This window comes from Emydura macquarii, unplaced genomic scaffold (genome assembly GCF_026122565.2).
Source record: "Emydura macquarii macquarii isolate MOO-44397 ecotype Brisbane River unplaced genomic scaffold, CSIRO-AGI_Emac_v2 contig_1477, whole genome shotgun sequence".
NCBI classification, from domain to species: domain Eukaryota; kingdom Metazoa; phylum Chordata; order Testudines; family Chelidae; genus Emydura; species Emydura macquarii.
In genome coordinates this window covers 25,896,011-25,914,948 of record NW_027131614.1, presented here as the reverse complement: position 1 = coordinate 25,914,948, position 18,938 = coordinate 25,896,011, and the positions used below count along the sequence as shown (strand labels likewise).

Below are 18,938 nucleotides of genomic sequence, written 5' to 3'. Positions count from 1 at the left end.
ACACACGAGTAGGTATTTTAAAAGAATTGAAAATAACTCGTTAATACACTTCCTTAATGGACCTTTATCTCCTGAAGCTACCAGTAAAACTGGGCAACATAGAGAGTGTTTCTTATACTATTTGCTCCTTCCCTTATGTGGGAATTAATTTCTTAATAACCTTAATTTTCCTATTTACTGGGCACTCAGCAGCAAATGTACCTCCTTACATAAAAAAGGAAATCATAATCTGAATATTTGGCAATATGCCTTTAAGTGTAAATTTCTCCTCAAATATATAGTGCCTGCAGATTTGATATATCTTGGCCCATCACAGAATGTCCATGACAATGAAAAGCTCTTAATATGCAAGGTGACCAGGTTGCACAGTAACTTTGGTCTGTGGCAGAGTGAAAACAAAGAGTAAGTATGTTCTGGACACTTGAAAACTGATATTTTTAATTTATTTTTTTATTGCTTAGTACTCGCTTTTATAAATCAAGACGGCTCCCTATCATTTTCACTATAGCACAGTTTCTTAAACAGTGGATTGAACAAATTGCTCAGACAGATCTTCTGCCTTATATTATTTCTGAAGTCCACAGTAGATTGATGGACTTACATTTTAACTTTACATTTAGGGAGTCATTCCAATTACATTTACCTCATTTCTTTTGCAAAGCTTAATGGTTCTTCTTGAACTAAATCATTCAAAACATACAAACCCTAGGAATCCTCTCTTCATGCACTTAACTATCATTTATCAGATTAGGTGCTGAGTAAATCTGACATTAAATACACTGCTGGACAAATTACTTTACTATAAACTGCAAGGTCTAAAAGTGAGATTTTTTTTGCCTCATACACTACTCATTGGGAAGGTCAATTATTTAAAATTCCAGGGTCAGATGTATCATATGGCTGTTTATTCTACCAGTGGTAATACAAACACTGATAGCTCCTGAGTAGCAACACCATATGTGAGCTGTTTTAGCAATAATCTCTTCAGAATTGCTCGCTACCAGTGGGTAACAACCAAATAATACTGTAATAAATTTATCACAGATCCTCAAATTGATTGTTGTTATTGTAGAAAATAATTATAACAGCAATACATTAAAAAAAGACTTATGTGTTTAAACATGTATTAAGATGTCAAATTACTTTGCCCTGTGACAATTAACCAAAATTTTTCATCAATCAAGATGCAAAAGGCAATGGTACTTAGCTATAACAAAAGGCACACTTCCCAGAGGTAGGGTGACTGCCCATACTTTGAAATCTATTATGCATATTCTTTTTACTGTGTAATTTTTATTCAGATATTTTTCTCTGAGTGCCACTGCGAGTGGCTAACATGCAGTCAGACTGTTTCACATCCCACTCCAATCAAATTAGACTTTGAAAGTTGTTTTCTATTTATTTTTTCCAAACGAGCATTATTTATTATTATCAGAAGTACAATTTATTATTTTATTTTGCATCTACAATGTTTCTCCTCTTCCTCTCTTCCAAAAGACAGCAGTTGTGTGTGAAGCTATAACTCCGTGCTTGGACATCTCAGGCTAGAGTAACAGAGACTAATGAATCAGACTAACTCTTTTTTCCTCTATTCCTCTTCTATTATTTCAGTTGCATGAGAAACAAAAAACTCAGCTACTGGAAACACAGCTTTGTAGCTTGTGGACAGAAATGTTAGAACAGAAAGATGTCTGTAACTATTCACCGTCATGCATTTTCAAATGACGAGCACAAGATACTTGCTTGGGGATGATGATTGAGGTCCACCAGTGTCTGCCTCTGTCATCACCGGGAATCATCATGTGAAATATACTTATCTCATCCTAATAGATGATCCCCTGCAAAATGTACTTTCTGATATACCCTGTCAGAGAAATTTCTTCCTGATTGCCAATGTGGGGGCTAGTTTAATTTTGGGAATCACCATAGGTAAGCATGCTGGGGTCAACACGATTTAGAAAAGAAAAATTTTATAGGAAACTGGTTCCATCGCTCTCAGTAACAGGAAGGAAGGATGATCTTAAGACTGAATCCTGTCAATAATATATATCTAATAATAATAATTTGCTACAGAGCTGGCCTAGTCACTTAACTTCTCTGAACTTTATTTTTCTCTTTTGTAAAATAGAGCGAATAATACTTGTCCGAGCTCCTGCCCCTGTCCTACCACCCTGCACCTCTTCCCTATCCCCTCACACCTCATAATCCTTACCTCATGCATCTAAGTCAGACTGCTTCCTCCTTCCCCTCCTCACTGTCTGGATGCCAGCAGGGAGAGCACTGAAAGCACAGGAAAGACAGTCTTCCTGCGCTCAGTTCTTGGGCCTGGCAACACAACAGACTCCACCAGCCGGGAGAAGCAAATATATGCAAAGCCCTGCTCAGCACTAGCAGCCTTACTCTGGAGAAAGCTCAGTCAAACTGGGTGGATGGCACTTGCAGAGTCCAATCGGCATATGAGAGATTTGAGGGGAAGGAGCCTGCTCAGTGTAGACAAAATCAATGGAAAATTTAGCTGCCAAACGCTAACAAGTCTCTCCCAAGGATGTGTGAACTGAAATTTTTCAGAGGCTAATAACATGGCCAAATCGGAGTGAATTTTCATGAGGATTGCAAGAGGCACTTGGCCAGATTTCAAGCCCCTGCTCCAAAGCATGGAGAGCTTCTCAGTGAAACAGCTTGAGAGTTTTTTTTAAGTTTTTTTTTTAAACAATGAATAAACATTGTTTTTTTTTTTTAAACAATGAATTTTTCCCCTGACCTTCTTCTCAGCAATGGCTGACCTGTTTTAATTGAAAATTTCCCCAAAAATTCAGGCCTTGCCCATTCTTGTCTTTCATGCTGAGCAGTTTCATGGCTCACCCCATACATTTGTATAAGGAGCTAATTACAATTCTATCATTAGACATGTGGAAGGACAAGCTTAGGAGGCAAGCACTGCACATCAGGGTATAGAGGGGTCCCTAATGAGCTGTGGGGCATGAATAATTGGGCCAAAGGATGCCTAAGATTTGAAGAATGGGATCAGAGAAGTGAAGGAAATTTACAGGGCAGGAGGCAACCAAATTAAATGAGTTACATCATATAAAATACACATGTCGATTTGACTATTAGATAAGAGAGCTAATTGGAGGCAGTAATTATATTACTGTAGGGAAATGTCCAGAAATAGATATTCAAGCCATGAGTTTTTAATCCAGCTTTTGCAAAAGGCTCTATTTTGTAGCAGATACAGATGACAGTATGTGTCTATACACACCCAGACTAAAGTGTGGGCTGGTGTTTACGCTGTCAGAAAATTTGTAAATAGGCAAGAATGTTTGATGGAGATTATTGCATTCAGAAGAAAATGCTTTCTTAAAATGAAGATTTCTTTAGTAAAGAAAACAATTAACAAGCAAAAATTCCACCCAGACAGAGGGCACTCTCTGACCCTTCCCAGTTGCCTCCTGTATACATTAAGGTGAGCATTGCAGCTTCCTGCAGGAAAGAGTCATTGGAGCAGAGGAACAATTGCCCACAACTACTCTTTGGGCTATCTTGTCAAGAGAAGAATAGCACCACTCCAGAGCAGCCCCATACATACCATTAGTAGCAACCAACAAGCCAACAAAATCTCATAGTCAAGTTGTATCAAAGGCTGGTGACAGATGTAAACGAATCAGTATAGCACTCCATCTTCTTCCATTGCCAGGAGGAGACCATCTAATAAAGCAGTTGGTGCAGTTTTTACACCACATAAATGCCTATAATCAGACTGATTGCAGTGAAGGAAATCTAAGGAATTAAGGAAGTGCCAGCGTTGCCTTGCCAGGACTGCACAATTACCTTTCCTAAAGGTTTGAAGAGGAGCTCTGTATGGCTTGAAAGCTTGTCTCTCTCACCAACAGAAATTGATCCAATAACAAATATGATCCCACCCACCTTGTCTCTCTAATTTCCTAAAAGTGGCAGATGGGACTCAGGCCAATAGTTAGCCAGATTGTCAGCATCAAGAGTTGATTTCTGAACTATGGTGGAACATTTTTATTGATAAGAGGAATTCAGAAAAGGAGCTGGATTAAGCAACTTTTCTCACCAGCTGATTCATGCTACGGCTCGTGAGATAAGTAATATACTGAGAACAAATTCTAATTATTTTCAGCAGAAGGGGTGGGCACACTGGTTCAGTCTTCTGATTACATAACGGTCTAGGCCCATTTGCTAGTCATCCAGGGCAGAGGGGCAAATGGGTGACCAGATTCTAGTGCAAGATACACAGTGGTAGTGGGGCCATGTATGGTGATGACTCAGTGGGCAGATGTTAAGACTCCACGTGGGACTGCAGAACCCTCCCCCCAGGTAACACAGGAATACACCACAATGAGGCTGCAGTGCCCCGGTAATTTACTAATGATTGGTTTCTTAGGTCTATTAATTGCACAGAGTCAGGAAAGCTCCAACCACTGTTTCTCCTACGTGGCCCATCATGGTATCTAATTGTGGCATATCATTCAGCACTCAAAAATGAAGGATACAAAGAAATTAAAAAGAAAGGGTAGTTTGCAATCACAATTGCTAGCCAACGGAACAAATTTTAGGATATTGACAATAGTATCTAATTTATTAATTGCATACTGAAATGAAATCAAATACTTCTGACAAATCTATGAAAATTCAATGAAATACGGAAACGACAAGAATGTATTCTATTATAAACAGTGTGAAGAAAAAGATCCTGGTTAAAAAAACTGTTGTAGTTAACTGTTGTAAGATATGGATAACTGTTCAGAGGCCCAATTCTGCTCCTATTTAAGTAAATGACAAAACACCCACTGACTTCAGTGGAAGCTGGATCAGTCCTTATGTGCTCACAATTTAAATATATAATGTGCAAGTGAACAGCATTTTCTCAAGAAACCTGGTTTCCAGGGGATTCTTATTCTTATGAAAATATTTTCTCAGAGTCATTTTCAGCATCTTAAACACATCTTTTGTACATATGGAAACAATTACAACTGTAATTTTTCCAGCTTTGAGTTAAAAGAGTTTTGACAGCTAAAATACTGTCCTTTTAAAGCCTTTCAAAAACCTCAATTTAAGTCACTCTCCAACTTTAGAGACAGAGAAATATTTGCTTTTTGGTCTCTCTTCTGGCCCCAGGCACATCACATTCAGGCTCAACCCTGCTGTAGCCCTGATAACAGTGGTAACAGTTTGAAAACGGTCAAGAACACTAATTAGCATAGAGAAAATTGAGGACAAGAATGAATAGTTAATTTCTTGCAAAACTAGGCTTACTGATTTACCCTATGCACCACTTTCCACAACAAGGCTCACCCAGGACAAAAGAACAGTAATCCCAGCCCTCTGAGACATTCTTTAAACCCTCCTCATGGATACCAGAGACCCATGCCCATTCAATGTAATGATTTTTGAATGCCAGATAAGAGCATACTCCTGTTATCACAAGGGGCAATTCATTTCCTGTAGTCTATATCCATATGAAATCAATATTTTTTTAGTATTCCAAACAAATGATACAATTCCTGTTCATTTGTTTGTCATTGTTGTTTGCTACTGTAATGAGCAAGAAACTGTGGCGAAACAAAAAGGCCTCACTCATTTTTTTTCAGAGGGTCACGTCACCTCATGGTGACACAAAATTACCTACATTATTTTCAGCTCCAGATAAATAAGAACTCAACATGTCTATTTAACCCTTGTCATGTCAGATCATCAGCCTGGAGTAAATCAGTGCAGACAGTGAAACTTTGCTAGAAGTTCGTGAAGCTATGCAGACTGAGGAACTGGTCCAAATTCATTTAATTCTGAAAGGTGAAATATAGTATTTTCAATCTCTGATTAGAAAAATGCAAGATAATAGCCACATTTTGTGCTCTGCTTAGAATTAGATGCAACAATAGACCAGATCCTCAGGAAGCTGTGCCTATTTACACCAGTGGAGGATCTGACCCACTATCTGTATTCAGCTTTGTTGCTTCATCTGACACTATTGTGAATACCCCCCATTTCAGCCACCAGGGGACTACACACAGTAGAAAACAGTATGCCCAGCAGTTAGCAAGATTGGGCCCCCAGTCACGTAACTGATACAAGCCTATACACACGGTACCCTTTAGATTAGTTTTCAGTGTTGTGGGAGGGAAATGCACCCACGAACACACTGGTAAGGAAACTCACCACTGCTAGAAGCATCGCTGAGATTTAGCAGCCCACTTCCTAACCCTCTGTAGCTATGGTAACTGTAGGTCCCATTTCCATTGATGTACAACACCTCCTGTGTGCTGGAAACAGCTGATGTTGAGTAAGTGACCTGGGCTGGCTCTTGTTTATATTGTTTGTCAGCTGGAGCAGCTTCATCCTGCAAAAAAAAGGTTTCATTATAAGGTATCAAATCATTGTTACATTTCACCTTGAATCAGAGGGGCTATTTTACTGTTATTTAAAGCTCCCCAACTGTTACTTTCACAACAGCATAACAAACAAGAAACAAGCACATACATATTTTCAACAGGCAGTTTATCAACTGAAAAGAAATCCTGAGAATTACCATGCACACAGATTTCCTACAACCACTACTATTATTTATTCATTTGCATTTTGCAAGCAAACCACAATGTGCTGAGCACTGTCCAAACACACAGGAAAACACAGTCCCTGCCTGGATGAGCTTACCATTTCCTGAAAAACTCAATTTTAATCAAAATAAAATGAAAGGAACTGAAAGCAAATGAGTACTCTCTCTGGCACTTAAAGTAACTCTCTTGGTGCAGAGAATCAGTTTTTTCTTGTTATGACGAACCAGTATAAAATGCATTGGCATGTTCTCTAGATGGATCAGCATCAAGGATGCTAGCAAATAGCAGGGAAAGAGAGAATGAAATGATGTTTTCCATGTCTGTGGAATGCTGTGGCATTCTGACACATGGGACCAACTACTGACCATACACAAAAAGGCCATATGGAATGGGCAGCCTCTGCAAAAACCGGCATTCAGACTGATGTGGTCTGCTCACAAACACACCTATTTCTTGCAGGGTAGGCTATCATTTTCAGTTCAATGTGGGGTGCTGCTGCTGCTGCTGCTGCTCTCATCAGGTGATGATTAAAGTATGCTCTGGATGGTAACATGTGAGTTGGCCAGCTTATGTAGACGGCACCTCTTCTCTGCAAGACTCTACACCTTGTGCATGTCCCTTCACAGAAGCAGTGCAGGGCTTCTTCATCATTCTAGTGTGCTATGCCAGAATCCCATCTGGGTCCTCTCAATGCGTGCACTGCAGATTGTGCACCTTATGATCCATTCATACGACCTGTCTACTTCTGAGGGTACATCTACACTGCAGCTGGAAGTGAGCAATCTGGCCTCGGTAGATAGGTTTGCATTAGCAGGGCTCGTGCTAGCAAGCTAAAATAGCTGTGGGTTGTTGCAACACTGGTGGAGGCTTGAGCTCAGGTGGTTAGCCTGAACCTTTGCCAGTGCTGCAACACCCACGCAGCTACTTTTAGCATGCTAGGGCAAGCCTGGACACTTCCACTCTTATTCGTGTTGAGTAACACCTTACTCCTTGCGTAGCCTGACAGATTTCTGTTCTATATTTTGGGAAAAACCAGATGATGCAGTCTCTTTATAAGGTGATAACACCTTTTTCATTCCACTGGGTATCGCTGGAGGATGTTAAATAAAAGCTACTAACGTCAGACACTTTTAAATCAGCAGGTCCAAATAATTTGCATCCAAGAGTTTTCAAATATAGAAAATTTCAAAGAGTTTCATGTAGCTTAAAAAAGAGAAGGCTTAGAGGTGATTTGATTTCAATCTATAAGTGCCTCCATGGGGAACAAATATTTAATAATGGGCTCTTCAATCTAACAGAGAAAGGGATAGCATGATCCAATGGCCGGAAGCTGAAGCTAGACAAATTCAAACTGGAAATAAGGCCTAACTTTTTAATGATGAGAGTAATTAATCATTGGAACAACCAATTTTCCATCACTGACCATTTTTAAATCAAGATTGACTGCTTTTCTAAAAGCTATGCTCTAGGAATTATTTTGGGGAAGTACTACGGCCTGACCTATACAGGAGAACAGAAGAGATGATCACAGTGGACCCTTCTGGCCTTAGAATCTCTGAATTGGAGTGATCTGTAGTGTAAAGTTTTATTCGGTGGGAGTAAGTGTTCCTGAATTTGGCCCTCTGACAATATACATCTACAGTACACTTTTAGCAAATTCTGTTGAGATTTTCACAAAAAAAGTAGCTCTATTTCATTGTGCAGAAGATGGGATTTGGGGAAAATATTGAATAGGTAGCACTCGTTTCTTATTTTACAGTTGGATTGTAAACTATTTGAGAAAAGGATTATGGTTTCATTATATGTGTACACAATGCCCATCACAATGGGGTCCTCATCCCTGTGTCACTCTACGCACTATTGCAGTTCTAATAAATGAATAAAAACACTACTGATACTAATTGTCTGAAATAGAGTCAGTGAAGTATATTTCAATTACTCTAAAAACAATGGACACATGGAATACCAAATCTGTCACAAAACCATGTCAGGTCTCTCTACAAGCCTTTTCAGAGTTGTTAACTTGGATGAATTGTCATCTGATAGCATAAACTTCCCTATGTGCAATCCTTTATTCATCATCTGCTGTTTACCTCCTCTGTTATGGTTGCTAAATAAGTTGAATTTACTATGAATTTTTAAAAATGTTTTATTGACAATGCTCATTTTTTAAAAATATCATGTATTATCTACCAGCAAAATGTATTCATGGGATCTTTAAATCATTATGACGGTGACCTAATTGGCCTTTTTCTATTTCCAGTTAAGAGAAATCTAATATGCCTTTTCCTTTTACAGTAAGACAAAACACTCTTGCAACAGAACACAAACCTTTCTGAGGTGGAAACTTGTGTTTGTTTATTTTGCATGAGTTTCAAGAGTTAGCACAACCCATATTATTCAAGAGAAAAAACCTGTATTATTGAGAGAAGTTTTTAAAATATGTTGCAGCAGAATACAGAGCAGTCAGATAATTAATATAATTATTTAATAACTATTAATTAATAACCAAAATGTGCATTAATTTATATTGAGGCAAAGATTTGCATTGTTAAGATACTTGGCTATACTGAAGTCCACTATATGTTCCCTTCAATAACATACAAGAATCCAAATAAAGGGTAAAAACAGCAAGGTATTTTTGCCAAGAGTTTAATGTAATTTGCTTTTTATTTTCAAAGGTCATGATGTCTGTTATAAAACAGAATGCATTTTTCCTGTGAGAAAATATTCAGTAAGCTATACAGTAAAGTTTTAGCTTGGCCAGAAAGCTTAAAATATCATCCATTCCCTAAAATTCCAAAAGCTGCTGCTTCATTTTCTGATTTTACATGAAGACTTTTTCCAAAAGTAGGTAATATTTCCATTCACAGACTCACTCAGGGCCTGATACTGTTCCCAGCAAGGTTGATGGAAAGACTTCCATTGATTTAAAAGGGATCTGGATCTGGCTCTGAATCCTTTTTCACAGGGCTCTCTAGAGTTTCAAAAAGTATCCATTTCCTCCTCCTTCATCCTTGCAATTGGACTTTGGATAAAGATCCTCTCTCTGTCCACCTAGGTATTTATACCATGCTCTACAACAGATTTATTCTTTTCTTCAAGTATCTTTGCTTTTTAAGTGTAAAAAATGAAAAACTATAGTCCCATAACTCTGAAATTTTTGATGTTCTGAACTGAGTGACTAATATTTTCTTGGTAGGTACAAACAGAATAACTGGCCATCTTTGCTTGAGATTTTGCAGCACAGGCCTGTACTGAATGAAGCCTATAACCCACACTGTGGAATTGTTTAGATTATTCATTGTGGAATATTCAGTATTATGAACAAGACATTGAATGGAAAAACTCTATTAATGTGTCTGAAAACAAAAGAAGGCTATTTTCCAAGAACCTACAAGTACTCACTACTAAATCCAAGTGACTAGTCTGTTTCCTAACAATACTGGGAACATAACTGAAAGGAGGAATGGTCAGATTATCACTTGCATTTGCCACTTATTGAAATTCTGTAACCCTAAGTGATTAGTTAATTAATGCACCAGTCTTTGGATGTTTATGCAAACATATGGTGGTTACAACTTCCTTTTACATGGGCATTTTCAAAAACAGAGGAATAGAACTGTATGCAATTTTCCTATAAGACAAAAGGATATTTTGGTATTTATTTGACCAAAAAAAAAAATTAAAATAAAAAATGCCAGAACAGATTAAAACTAACAATTAATACAAAAAAGATACTAAAAGGGCTCATGTTTCTGTCTGCTATGACATCTAAAACCAAACTTTTTATGTTTTTGGAAACAGTAGGAAGTTTTCTCTTTTTGAATTTGGATCTGTTGAACACACTATGAAGGGAAACAAGAAAATTGAATTAAGCCTGTAAAACGACAAATTTCATTCCGTAATGAAGCCACTTCAATAGCCATTGCTGCATGAGTGAAATGTGCGGTTATAGGATATTACCAGCTCCTTTTAATTTAAAAAAAAAAATCGATTTCAAAATTATGGATTGACAGAACTGGAAACTGTTTTATCCACAGAACAAGTATAGCATGAGCCAAAGTACAGCATGAACACTGACTTGGATTTACTGCTATAAAAATTGGCATTGTTCCCTTAATTTTTGAGTGTGCTCCAATCTTTATATGCATTCCATACTTGGCTTCTTCACTGAGACTGCCAACAAGAGTGTCAACTATTGCCAACTGTGGTTGTGTTTTTCATGATGTGCCCAGAAATCATGATGGACCCATTAAAATGCTGACATGGGTCACACTTTACATTAAGGACACATTTATAAATAGTTTAGAAAAGGTTAATAAAGGGTTAATAGATGTTTTAATCAATGGATAGTCAATTGTTTATTAGAGAGTCCAACAGATCAATAGGTTGCATACAACCATCTACGACGCACTACTCGTATTTGTAACATGCTTTTAAAACCTATCAAACATTAATTAACCCTTTCTAAACTATTTATAAAGGTACCTGTAATATCAAGTATGATCCACTTATGGCTAGACACCTGTTCCCATAGCATTTGACTAAGGTCAGCATCATTTTGAAAATAAATGAGATCACATCCTTCTAAAAGTGTTTCTCTTTCCATTTGGTAAAGCAGGTACTTAGGAGCTGAGGACATTGTCCAAGTGCTGTTCGAACACACAGGTTAGATCAGAGAAGAGCATAAATACCTTTCTGGCACAATTCATGCTAGAAATAAAGTGACAAAATAGGAGCCTAAGCTTGCTAAGATCATTACCATGGCATTTATTACAAAAAATACATTTTATTTATTAGCCTAAGTGTGCAACGGAAAAAGAAATTTTTCTTAAGACAGCAGTCATAGTTATATTTTCTAACCACAGAAGTGATTTAGTAACTATTAAAGAGTAGTACATTATTTGAAAAATGTGTATGTTTTCTGTAAAATGAATATTAAACAAAAACTGCACTTTAAATCCCAGGCAGCTGAAGAATAGTTTAAAAGAAAAACAACATATACAGCAATATGGGCCAAACATCATCTCCGCCAACCACTTGAGAGTACATAAGGGCTGAGGCACAGCAGAATGGGTGTGGTTCTGCTGTATGAGGTTCGTGGGGAGATAGGCTGCAGAGAAACTCTGCAATTTGTATGTCACAGGCAAGGTATGTCAACACTACAGCTGGGAGTGTGTTTCCCAGGGCAAATTTGGGTAGACAGACATTTGCGGGCTCTGCTTGAGCTAGTGCACAAAAAATAGCAGCGTACCCAGGAGTAGCACAGGTGGCAGGTTAAGTTAGCTGCCTGACTACATACCGAGGGGGTCCAGGTGGGTTTGTACTGCTATCTTTAGTCCACAAGCTCAAGCAGAGCAAATGTGAGTCTGTCTACCTAAGCTGAGAGGCACATTCCCTGCTGCAGTGTAGATGTACCGACAGAGCATTGTTCCACTGCAGCTTGTTCCACAGGCCAGAGAAGAGACAATATGCAGATTTCTCCTTGTTGCTACACTGGTACCTCCTTCTGCTCCATAACTGCTAACAACAACAACAACAGGAAATTATTGAATTCTTAAAACAAAATCCTTAACAATCCTACCCCAAAACTGAGTTTGACCCCAAAAAGAGAGAAGAGACAGAGACTCTATAAAGTCTTATAGGGACTTCATTGCTGCTATTGATTTTATATGAAAGGTGTTCAGATACGGCAGTGATAGGCAGCAGTATAAAACCCTCAAATGGACAGACAGCCAGATTGCATTGCGGCTGACCAAAAAATTTTCATGGGGGCACACTAGAGGTGTGGCTGCTACTACAGTTCATCTGTTGTAACTGTGGTTATACAATGCATGTCCCATGGCCTGCCACCATGTTTTAGGAGATTTTCTCCTTCCTTCCCCTGTGTAGCTCTCCTGCACAAGAGCCATATAGCCCCACATTGTGCAGTGGATCAGCACAGGACCGATATTCCTTAAGGGATTCAATTAATACACACCGTTTAGTCCGGGTGTTTGTAATCATCCTTTATATCCCCTTACACATTTATTCTCTCTCCACTCACCCAAAACATGATGCTGACTTGTGAAAAGTTAGTAAATTTTTCAATCAAAATCTACAAATGCTAATACAAAAGGAAAATGAAGATGGCAAAATGTGTTTAATTTGCTGCTTTTATACAATGAATGGCCTAGTGGGCTAATAAATGTATAATTTCTAGACTTCCAGCTTTTTAAGGACCATGAGGTCAAAGTGAATTTTTTTTCCAGACAATTGGAAAAGGGGAAAAAAACAAATATAATTTCTGTCTCAGATTGCTTGATGCTTTCTATTTGAATATGTTAAATCTTTATATGTGGATAGCTTGTTCTTTTCAATAAACACTTCTTTTAAAACATCACTTTGAGATTACAAGTATCTAAATGAAGATTAGTGTTCAAACAGAGAAACAAGCTGCAGATCTTACATTTGCATATGGTCTCATTTTTTCTTTCAGCTGAAGAAAACAAATTGTTCAAACCAAAAAAAGTACACAAGCTTTCATGTGTATTAACTTTTTTTTTTACCTCAACTGACGGTAATTAGACTTGAGAAGTGTAGAGATAACATTTCTTTCCATACATCATTTATTATTTTTCCCATTTGCAAAGTATTGATTTATTTCCCTGAATTTTGAATAAAAGTAAAATAAAAATAAATCACATTATTTAGTTAATAATCTTCACAACTCTCCTGTTAGATAGGTATGCAACCTTAATTCAGCTCCCTTGAATATGCATCATAATACAGTCTAATTACATGATCACATACTATTTTTCCAAATGACCCCTGCCTCATTCAGCCCACAGAATGAGCGGTGTCCAGTCAATATTCAATATTTTGTTTCTCCTCATTGTTCAGTGTTTGGCTGTTTGTCTTATTTATTGCACACTATTCAAAGCCTGCTCTGAAGATAGAATTATTAATTTTCTCAGTGGTTTTTCTATGGAGCTCTATGGACTACAGTATCTGAATACTACACAAATATTAATGAATTTATTTTCACAACTTTCCTGTGAGATGAGAGGCTATCATCTCCATTTTACAGTTGGGGAACTGAGGCACAGAGAGATTAAGGTCAAAAGTATCTAATAAATTTGGGTGCCCAGCTTGAAATATTTAGGACTTGATTTTTCAGAATACTTAGCATTACAGGGCACTTTATATGTTCAAGGCAGAGCTCCCATGGACTTCATTTGCAGCTGTGTGCGCTCAGCTTTTTATTCTTTTTTCAAACCCCAGGATTTCAAGTCAGACAGCAGGAAAATAAGGAACACACAATTAGTGACCACCTGCGAAAGGTTTGGATTAGGTGATTAGTCCAGCATCACATTGGAACTCAATGGCAAAAGGAAGGGGTAGAATTCAGTTTTCCAGGGCAGCATCCAACTGTCTTAACAATGAAACCATCTTTTCTCTTCCTGCAATCCTCTGCCTCACTCATTACACACCTTTCACTTATGCACACCCCATCCGTGGCCCCACAAAGTTGTGAGACCTCCTTGTCAACCTTCACTCCAGGAGGAGGAAGTTGGATGGGGGGTGCTCTGTGATTCTGGGGCCTACTTCCAATCCTCAGTGAAGTCACACCTCTGAGCAGACTTACTCGGGGCAGTATCCATTGAGGAGCAGTGGGCACTGTCACGGGTCCTCTGCTTCATGTCCCTTTCCAGTTTCTTGATTTTCACTGTATGTCCTTCACTGCTTTCTCTGTTTTTTCATTTGTTTTCCCCAGTATTCATTTGTGGTCTAGGTTTACTGGCCCCTCCCCCTCAGTTAAGGAGGAGGACCTTTAGCTATAGGCAGGCTTAGGCCCACTGTTTCCCACCAATATGTTCCAACTTCTGCAACAAATGAGTCAGAGGATAGTTCCCACTCCTCCTTCCCCAAGCTCCTTGTCCTAGTCTCTGACCAGCCAGTCCCAATTCTTCCTCAGCATCCTGGCTTCTCATCATATGTTTACCCTACCCCATCACCTCCTTTTCCTGCTACCCCATTGGTGTTCAGTCCCAGTCTCCTCCCAACCCCAACTCCTAGTTCCAGTTTCTCTCTCCCTCCCACTGCCAACTTTCAGTCTCAATCTCTCCCCCCACAGGCTACTTGTCCCAATCTACTCCCCACCCTTCATGGCTACTGCTTTTGTTCCCTCTGCATTAGAATCAGTCAGCTTCTTCCTCCATCCTGCCTAGGTCTAGCAAGGGTGGTGGTGGTGGTGTCACCGAGAGCATAGGAGAGACTGACTCTCTTCCCTCAGTTCAGGTGCCTAGACCTTGATGCAGCATGGCATGGCCCACAGAGGCCCAGAACTGCAATTGTAGATGAAGCATTGCTCAGCCCCCAGCTGCATCATGCCCTGTGCAGATGGATTTTTTGAGAAATTTAGCTTCTAAAATATAAGTCTTTACTGAGCGCATCTACTGTCATTTTTTAAAATTTACAACTTGGCCAAATTTGGGTGGATTTTTATGGGGACAGCAAAAATCTCATCCCTGACACACAAGCCATCTGCTGCCAAATCTGAAGCATGGAAGTGCTAGGGTTTTTCAAAGAAAAGGTCACCAGAATTTTTTCATATGGGCAAAACAGTATATTTTTCCTTAGCCTGATTCTTGAAAACAGTTGAATCATTTGGGGTGAAATTAAAAAACAGGCATGAAAACATTCAGCCCAAAATTATTAAAGTTTGGCAAATTTATAAGCAACTGAAAACAAAGGGACACATCGGGCAACTTCAATAAAAGGCATTGCTAACAGCCCTGTCAATAGTATATATTGTCCTAACACAGTGCTGTGCTTTTCATTAAGTTTATTGCATTAGATTAATTCTCTGGGGTTTGACCCAGGTTTGAATTTTATGAACAATAAAACTGGAAGCCCAGACAGCAGAATAGTACTTTGGCATATCATAAGGGACAAAATTTTTCTTTAATTTTAATTTGAATGAAGCTGTTGACTCAGTGTGATCAGCAGTAATGGAAATTTTATTTCTGAAGAGGATAGATGTGATTTTGTTTGGATCTAGTTTTTGTTCCTATTTCATTAAACCCTATTAACAATGTTTTTTCTGGGATCACTATCCACTGAACAAGACAAAGATGCATTTACCCCCCCGGCAGGCCTGAACCAAATGAATAGAGGCATACAATGCATACACAGAGTGCAGTTCAGCATAGGCCTTGTGTGGACTCTCTGCCTGGGCTACATTTAATCAGTAAAAGTGTTAATTTTTTGTATTTCTTTAAGGTGAAATTTTTTTAAGGCTGGGGGCCAGATCCTCATCTGGTTTAAGTTAGCATTAGTTCCACTGAAGTCAAAATTTAGTAATTCCAGCTGAGGATCTGTGCCAGAGTGCATAGAGCACTACATACTCAGAAAGGTCCATTTGTATGGCCTATTTTCAGTACTACACAATGTTTCATGCCTCTATAGGAAGGTCTCACAAAAATTTCCATTCCCTGTGTTCAGGGGTTAATAACTCCACCACAAAGTTTACTTCTGGTTGAAACTTGTTGTACAGAATTTCCATCTGGAAGCTGAACCTTTGGCATCTTCACAGTCTATCTAGTAAATCTGATCTTTTAAAACTCTCAGAAAGGAGGCTACTAACTCTGCGCAGTAACTCTGGTTCTTCGAGATGTGTGTCCCTATGGGTGATCTACTCTTGGTGCATGTGCACCCCATGTGTGCTCGATAGGAGATTTTCATTAGTGGCATCTGCTCAGCCTGTGCATGAGTGGTTGGCATCCTCAGGTTCTGCACCGAGGCAATATCAGGCTGGGTTGGTGAACTGCCCCCTCAGATCCTTCTGCACCGCTGAGTCTCAGAAGAAAGTCCGAAGCAGAGGAGGAGGACGGAGAGTGGAGCACCAAAGGGACAGACATCTGGAAGAACCACAGTTATTGCACAGGGAGAGTAACCCTTCTTTTTTGAGTAACCTCTTCTTCTCCTAACAGTATCCCCAGTAGGAGAAGTGGATTCTGTGGGTCTCTGGACTCCAGAGAACTATATAGGGCAGGATCCTGAGTCATTTGTGATCTGCTGAACTTCCATTTGTTTGCAGGAGTATAGATGCCTATGAAGCATAATGTGGCCTTGGAATCTTTAATTATATGTAATGACTCATCAGTATTCTTTGCAAACACCTTCTGTCCATCAAATGGGATTTCCCAGCACCCTATTTAGTCTTAGAGCCATGGCATTTTCTCACGTCCCTTGTACCGAAGGAGCCTTTCCTGTCTATGGTATTGAGCCTTGACGAAGACCTCTCATTGGCCATAGATCTGGCTGGAGATCTTTTTGAGGGGGAATCCCATGCGCCATTATGAGGAGTTGAAATTTGACTTCACAGTTCTTCCGAGACATAGATTTCAGGGTTAGGAGACAGAAGTTGCACTTTTGCAGAAAATGTGATTGGCTCAGGCAGCAAACACACATCGAATATTCATCACTGACTGGAATGGCCTATTTACATGACAGGCAGCATTTGAACCCTGGTGAACTAAGCTTGTCCCTCACAGGGAGATTTTCCCTGTGCAAGTCTCTATAGCCAGGAAAGTTTTTTTTAAACAAATACTAAACTAGCTAACTAACAAACAATAAGCTCCAAAACTACCATGGGAGGCAAGAAGCAGACACCTAGCTCTGTCTCGGGCCAAAGCAGTGGTTCTCCCCATCTTTGGCTAGGTCATGAGGATGCTTTACAATTTTCATTCCACTTAAAGCCCCATGAGACATCTAACATTCTCTGGGCAGGTCTGGTGATCAGGGCTGATTCTTACTTAGAAGAGACGGGCCATTGTTCAGAAATGCAAAGGCTCCGTTCCTTAAAGGCTGGTTGTGCTACAAACCCAGTCTACATAGTCCCTGCCAGAGAGTGAGATGCTAAGGCTTAGAACAGAGTACTATCACAAGCCAACAGAAGGACTCTGTTTTTTCCCCAGCAATTGATGAGTTAAGTATAAAACAATCAACTTGAATTGTTTCTCAAAACTCAAACCAGGCATTTTTGTTGTTTGGAATTGTTTTGATAACTTTATCCCCATTGTTTTTCTCACTTTTACATGCCTTGGTCAGGATGGAAACACCAAAGTAGCAGAACAAAAGCTGTAATTGTAGTATATCTAGACTGAACATAAGTGGGGCATAAGAGAAATCTCATTAGAAAGCCTTATTCTTGTAAGATAGGCAGCCCCATTTTGCAGACCGGAGATTTGGATAGTCTACTCAGGACAAACATTCAAACTTTCAGGTTCCTGTTTGAACCAAACGGAACCTTTAAATTTGACCATCACTATAAGGAAAGCACATAAACTTAGCTTTGACTGTTCTGGCATGATCATTACATTATACAGAGAAATACAGATATCTTTGCAAATACTACAGTATCTGATGTATCTCAAAAAGTCTGTATGTTTAGTTTTGGTGCCTCTCTGAAGTTCAGTATTTGAAACTCTTTGGACTATTTATATTTTAGGGATAAAAATAGCAAATATAATTTTACATGAGGAGTCTTTATGATACAGCCCGGAGAACAAAGATCAGAATACTTTGCACCACAGTTTCAGTTTAGAAGAGCAGCAGATTCCTTCTTCATTAAGGCTATAAATACTAAAATGAACTGCCAGCATCACTATGGTCCCCATCCACCATCAAACTAGAGATGTCAACATTTGACAAGAAATGAAAGCAAGGATTGCCATGGAAAACAAGATCAAAATAAAAGTTGCCATTGTGTAGGAGAGGGGGAAATGGATCTCATTCTTTTGCATTTCTAACAGAACTCAGTCCATAGACTGAAATGGTTAAGTTAACATTAAATAAAAGGTGAACGTTGCCACATCACAGTGTTTCAGTCTAGTTCTTTGGTCACTGCTACTTCACCTGCACAATGGAAAATCTTTTCAGAAGAGGCACTGGGTTATCAAATCAAACAGATCAGAGCAGCAAGTGTTGATGAAATTCAGCAAAGGGATCATCTTTCATGCCAGCATCAGTTTTAACTAGTTCATTTTCCACTCTGATCGCTGGAGAGTAACAAACTTTTTCGACTTTTGGCATTTTAGTTTCGGAAATCAACCCCAGAGGTCATCAGCGTGTGGACAACTCCAGGAGTAAGTTACTGGAGAAGGGGAAATTTGCTTGTTTTAAAGAGCAGAGCCTCCAGCTCTTCAAACAAAAAATGACAAATCTTTATCAGTATCTATAGTGTCTGGGAGAACTCTGCCATTGTTTAGTGAGGGTCTAGAAAGCAGATTAGTGTAGTTGCTTTGCCCATGGCTTGATCTTTTTCCACCGATGGAAAAAAAGAGACATTTTAAATTGAAAGACTTTTGT

At 39.0% G+C, this 18,938-nt stretch overlaps 1 protein-coding gene across 2 annotated transcripts in view; it reads right to left on the bottom strand.

Moving 5' to 3' along the window:
* The window catches only part of NOL4 (nucleolar protein 4), a 219,311-nt gene that overhangs the window by 8,793 nt on the left and 191,580 nt on the right, over window positions 1–18,938 (bottom strand). For both annotated transcript variants that reach the window (XM_067553820.1, XM_067553819.1), the window contains one exon: window positions 6,184–6,364. In XM_067553820.1, coding sequence (XP_067409921.1) covers window positions 6,184–6,364 — 181 coding nt within the window. The remainder of the gene's footprint in view (window positions 1–6,183; window positions 6,365–18,938) is intronic.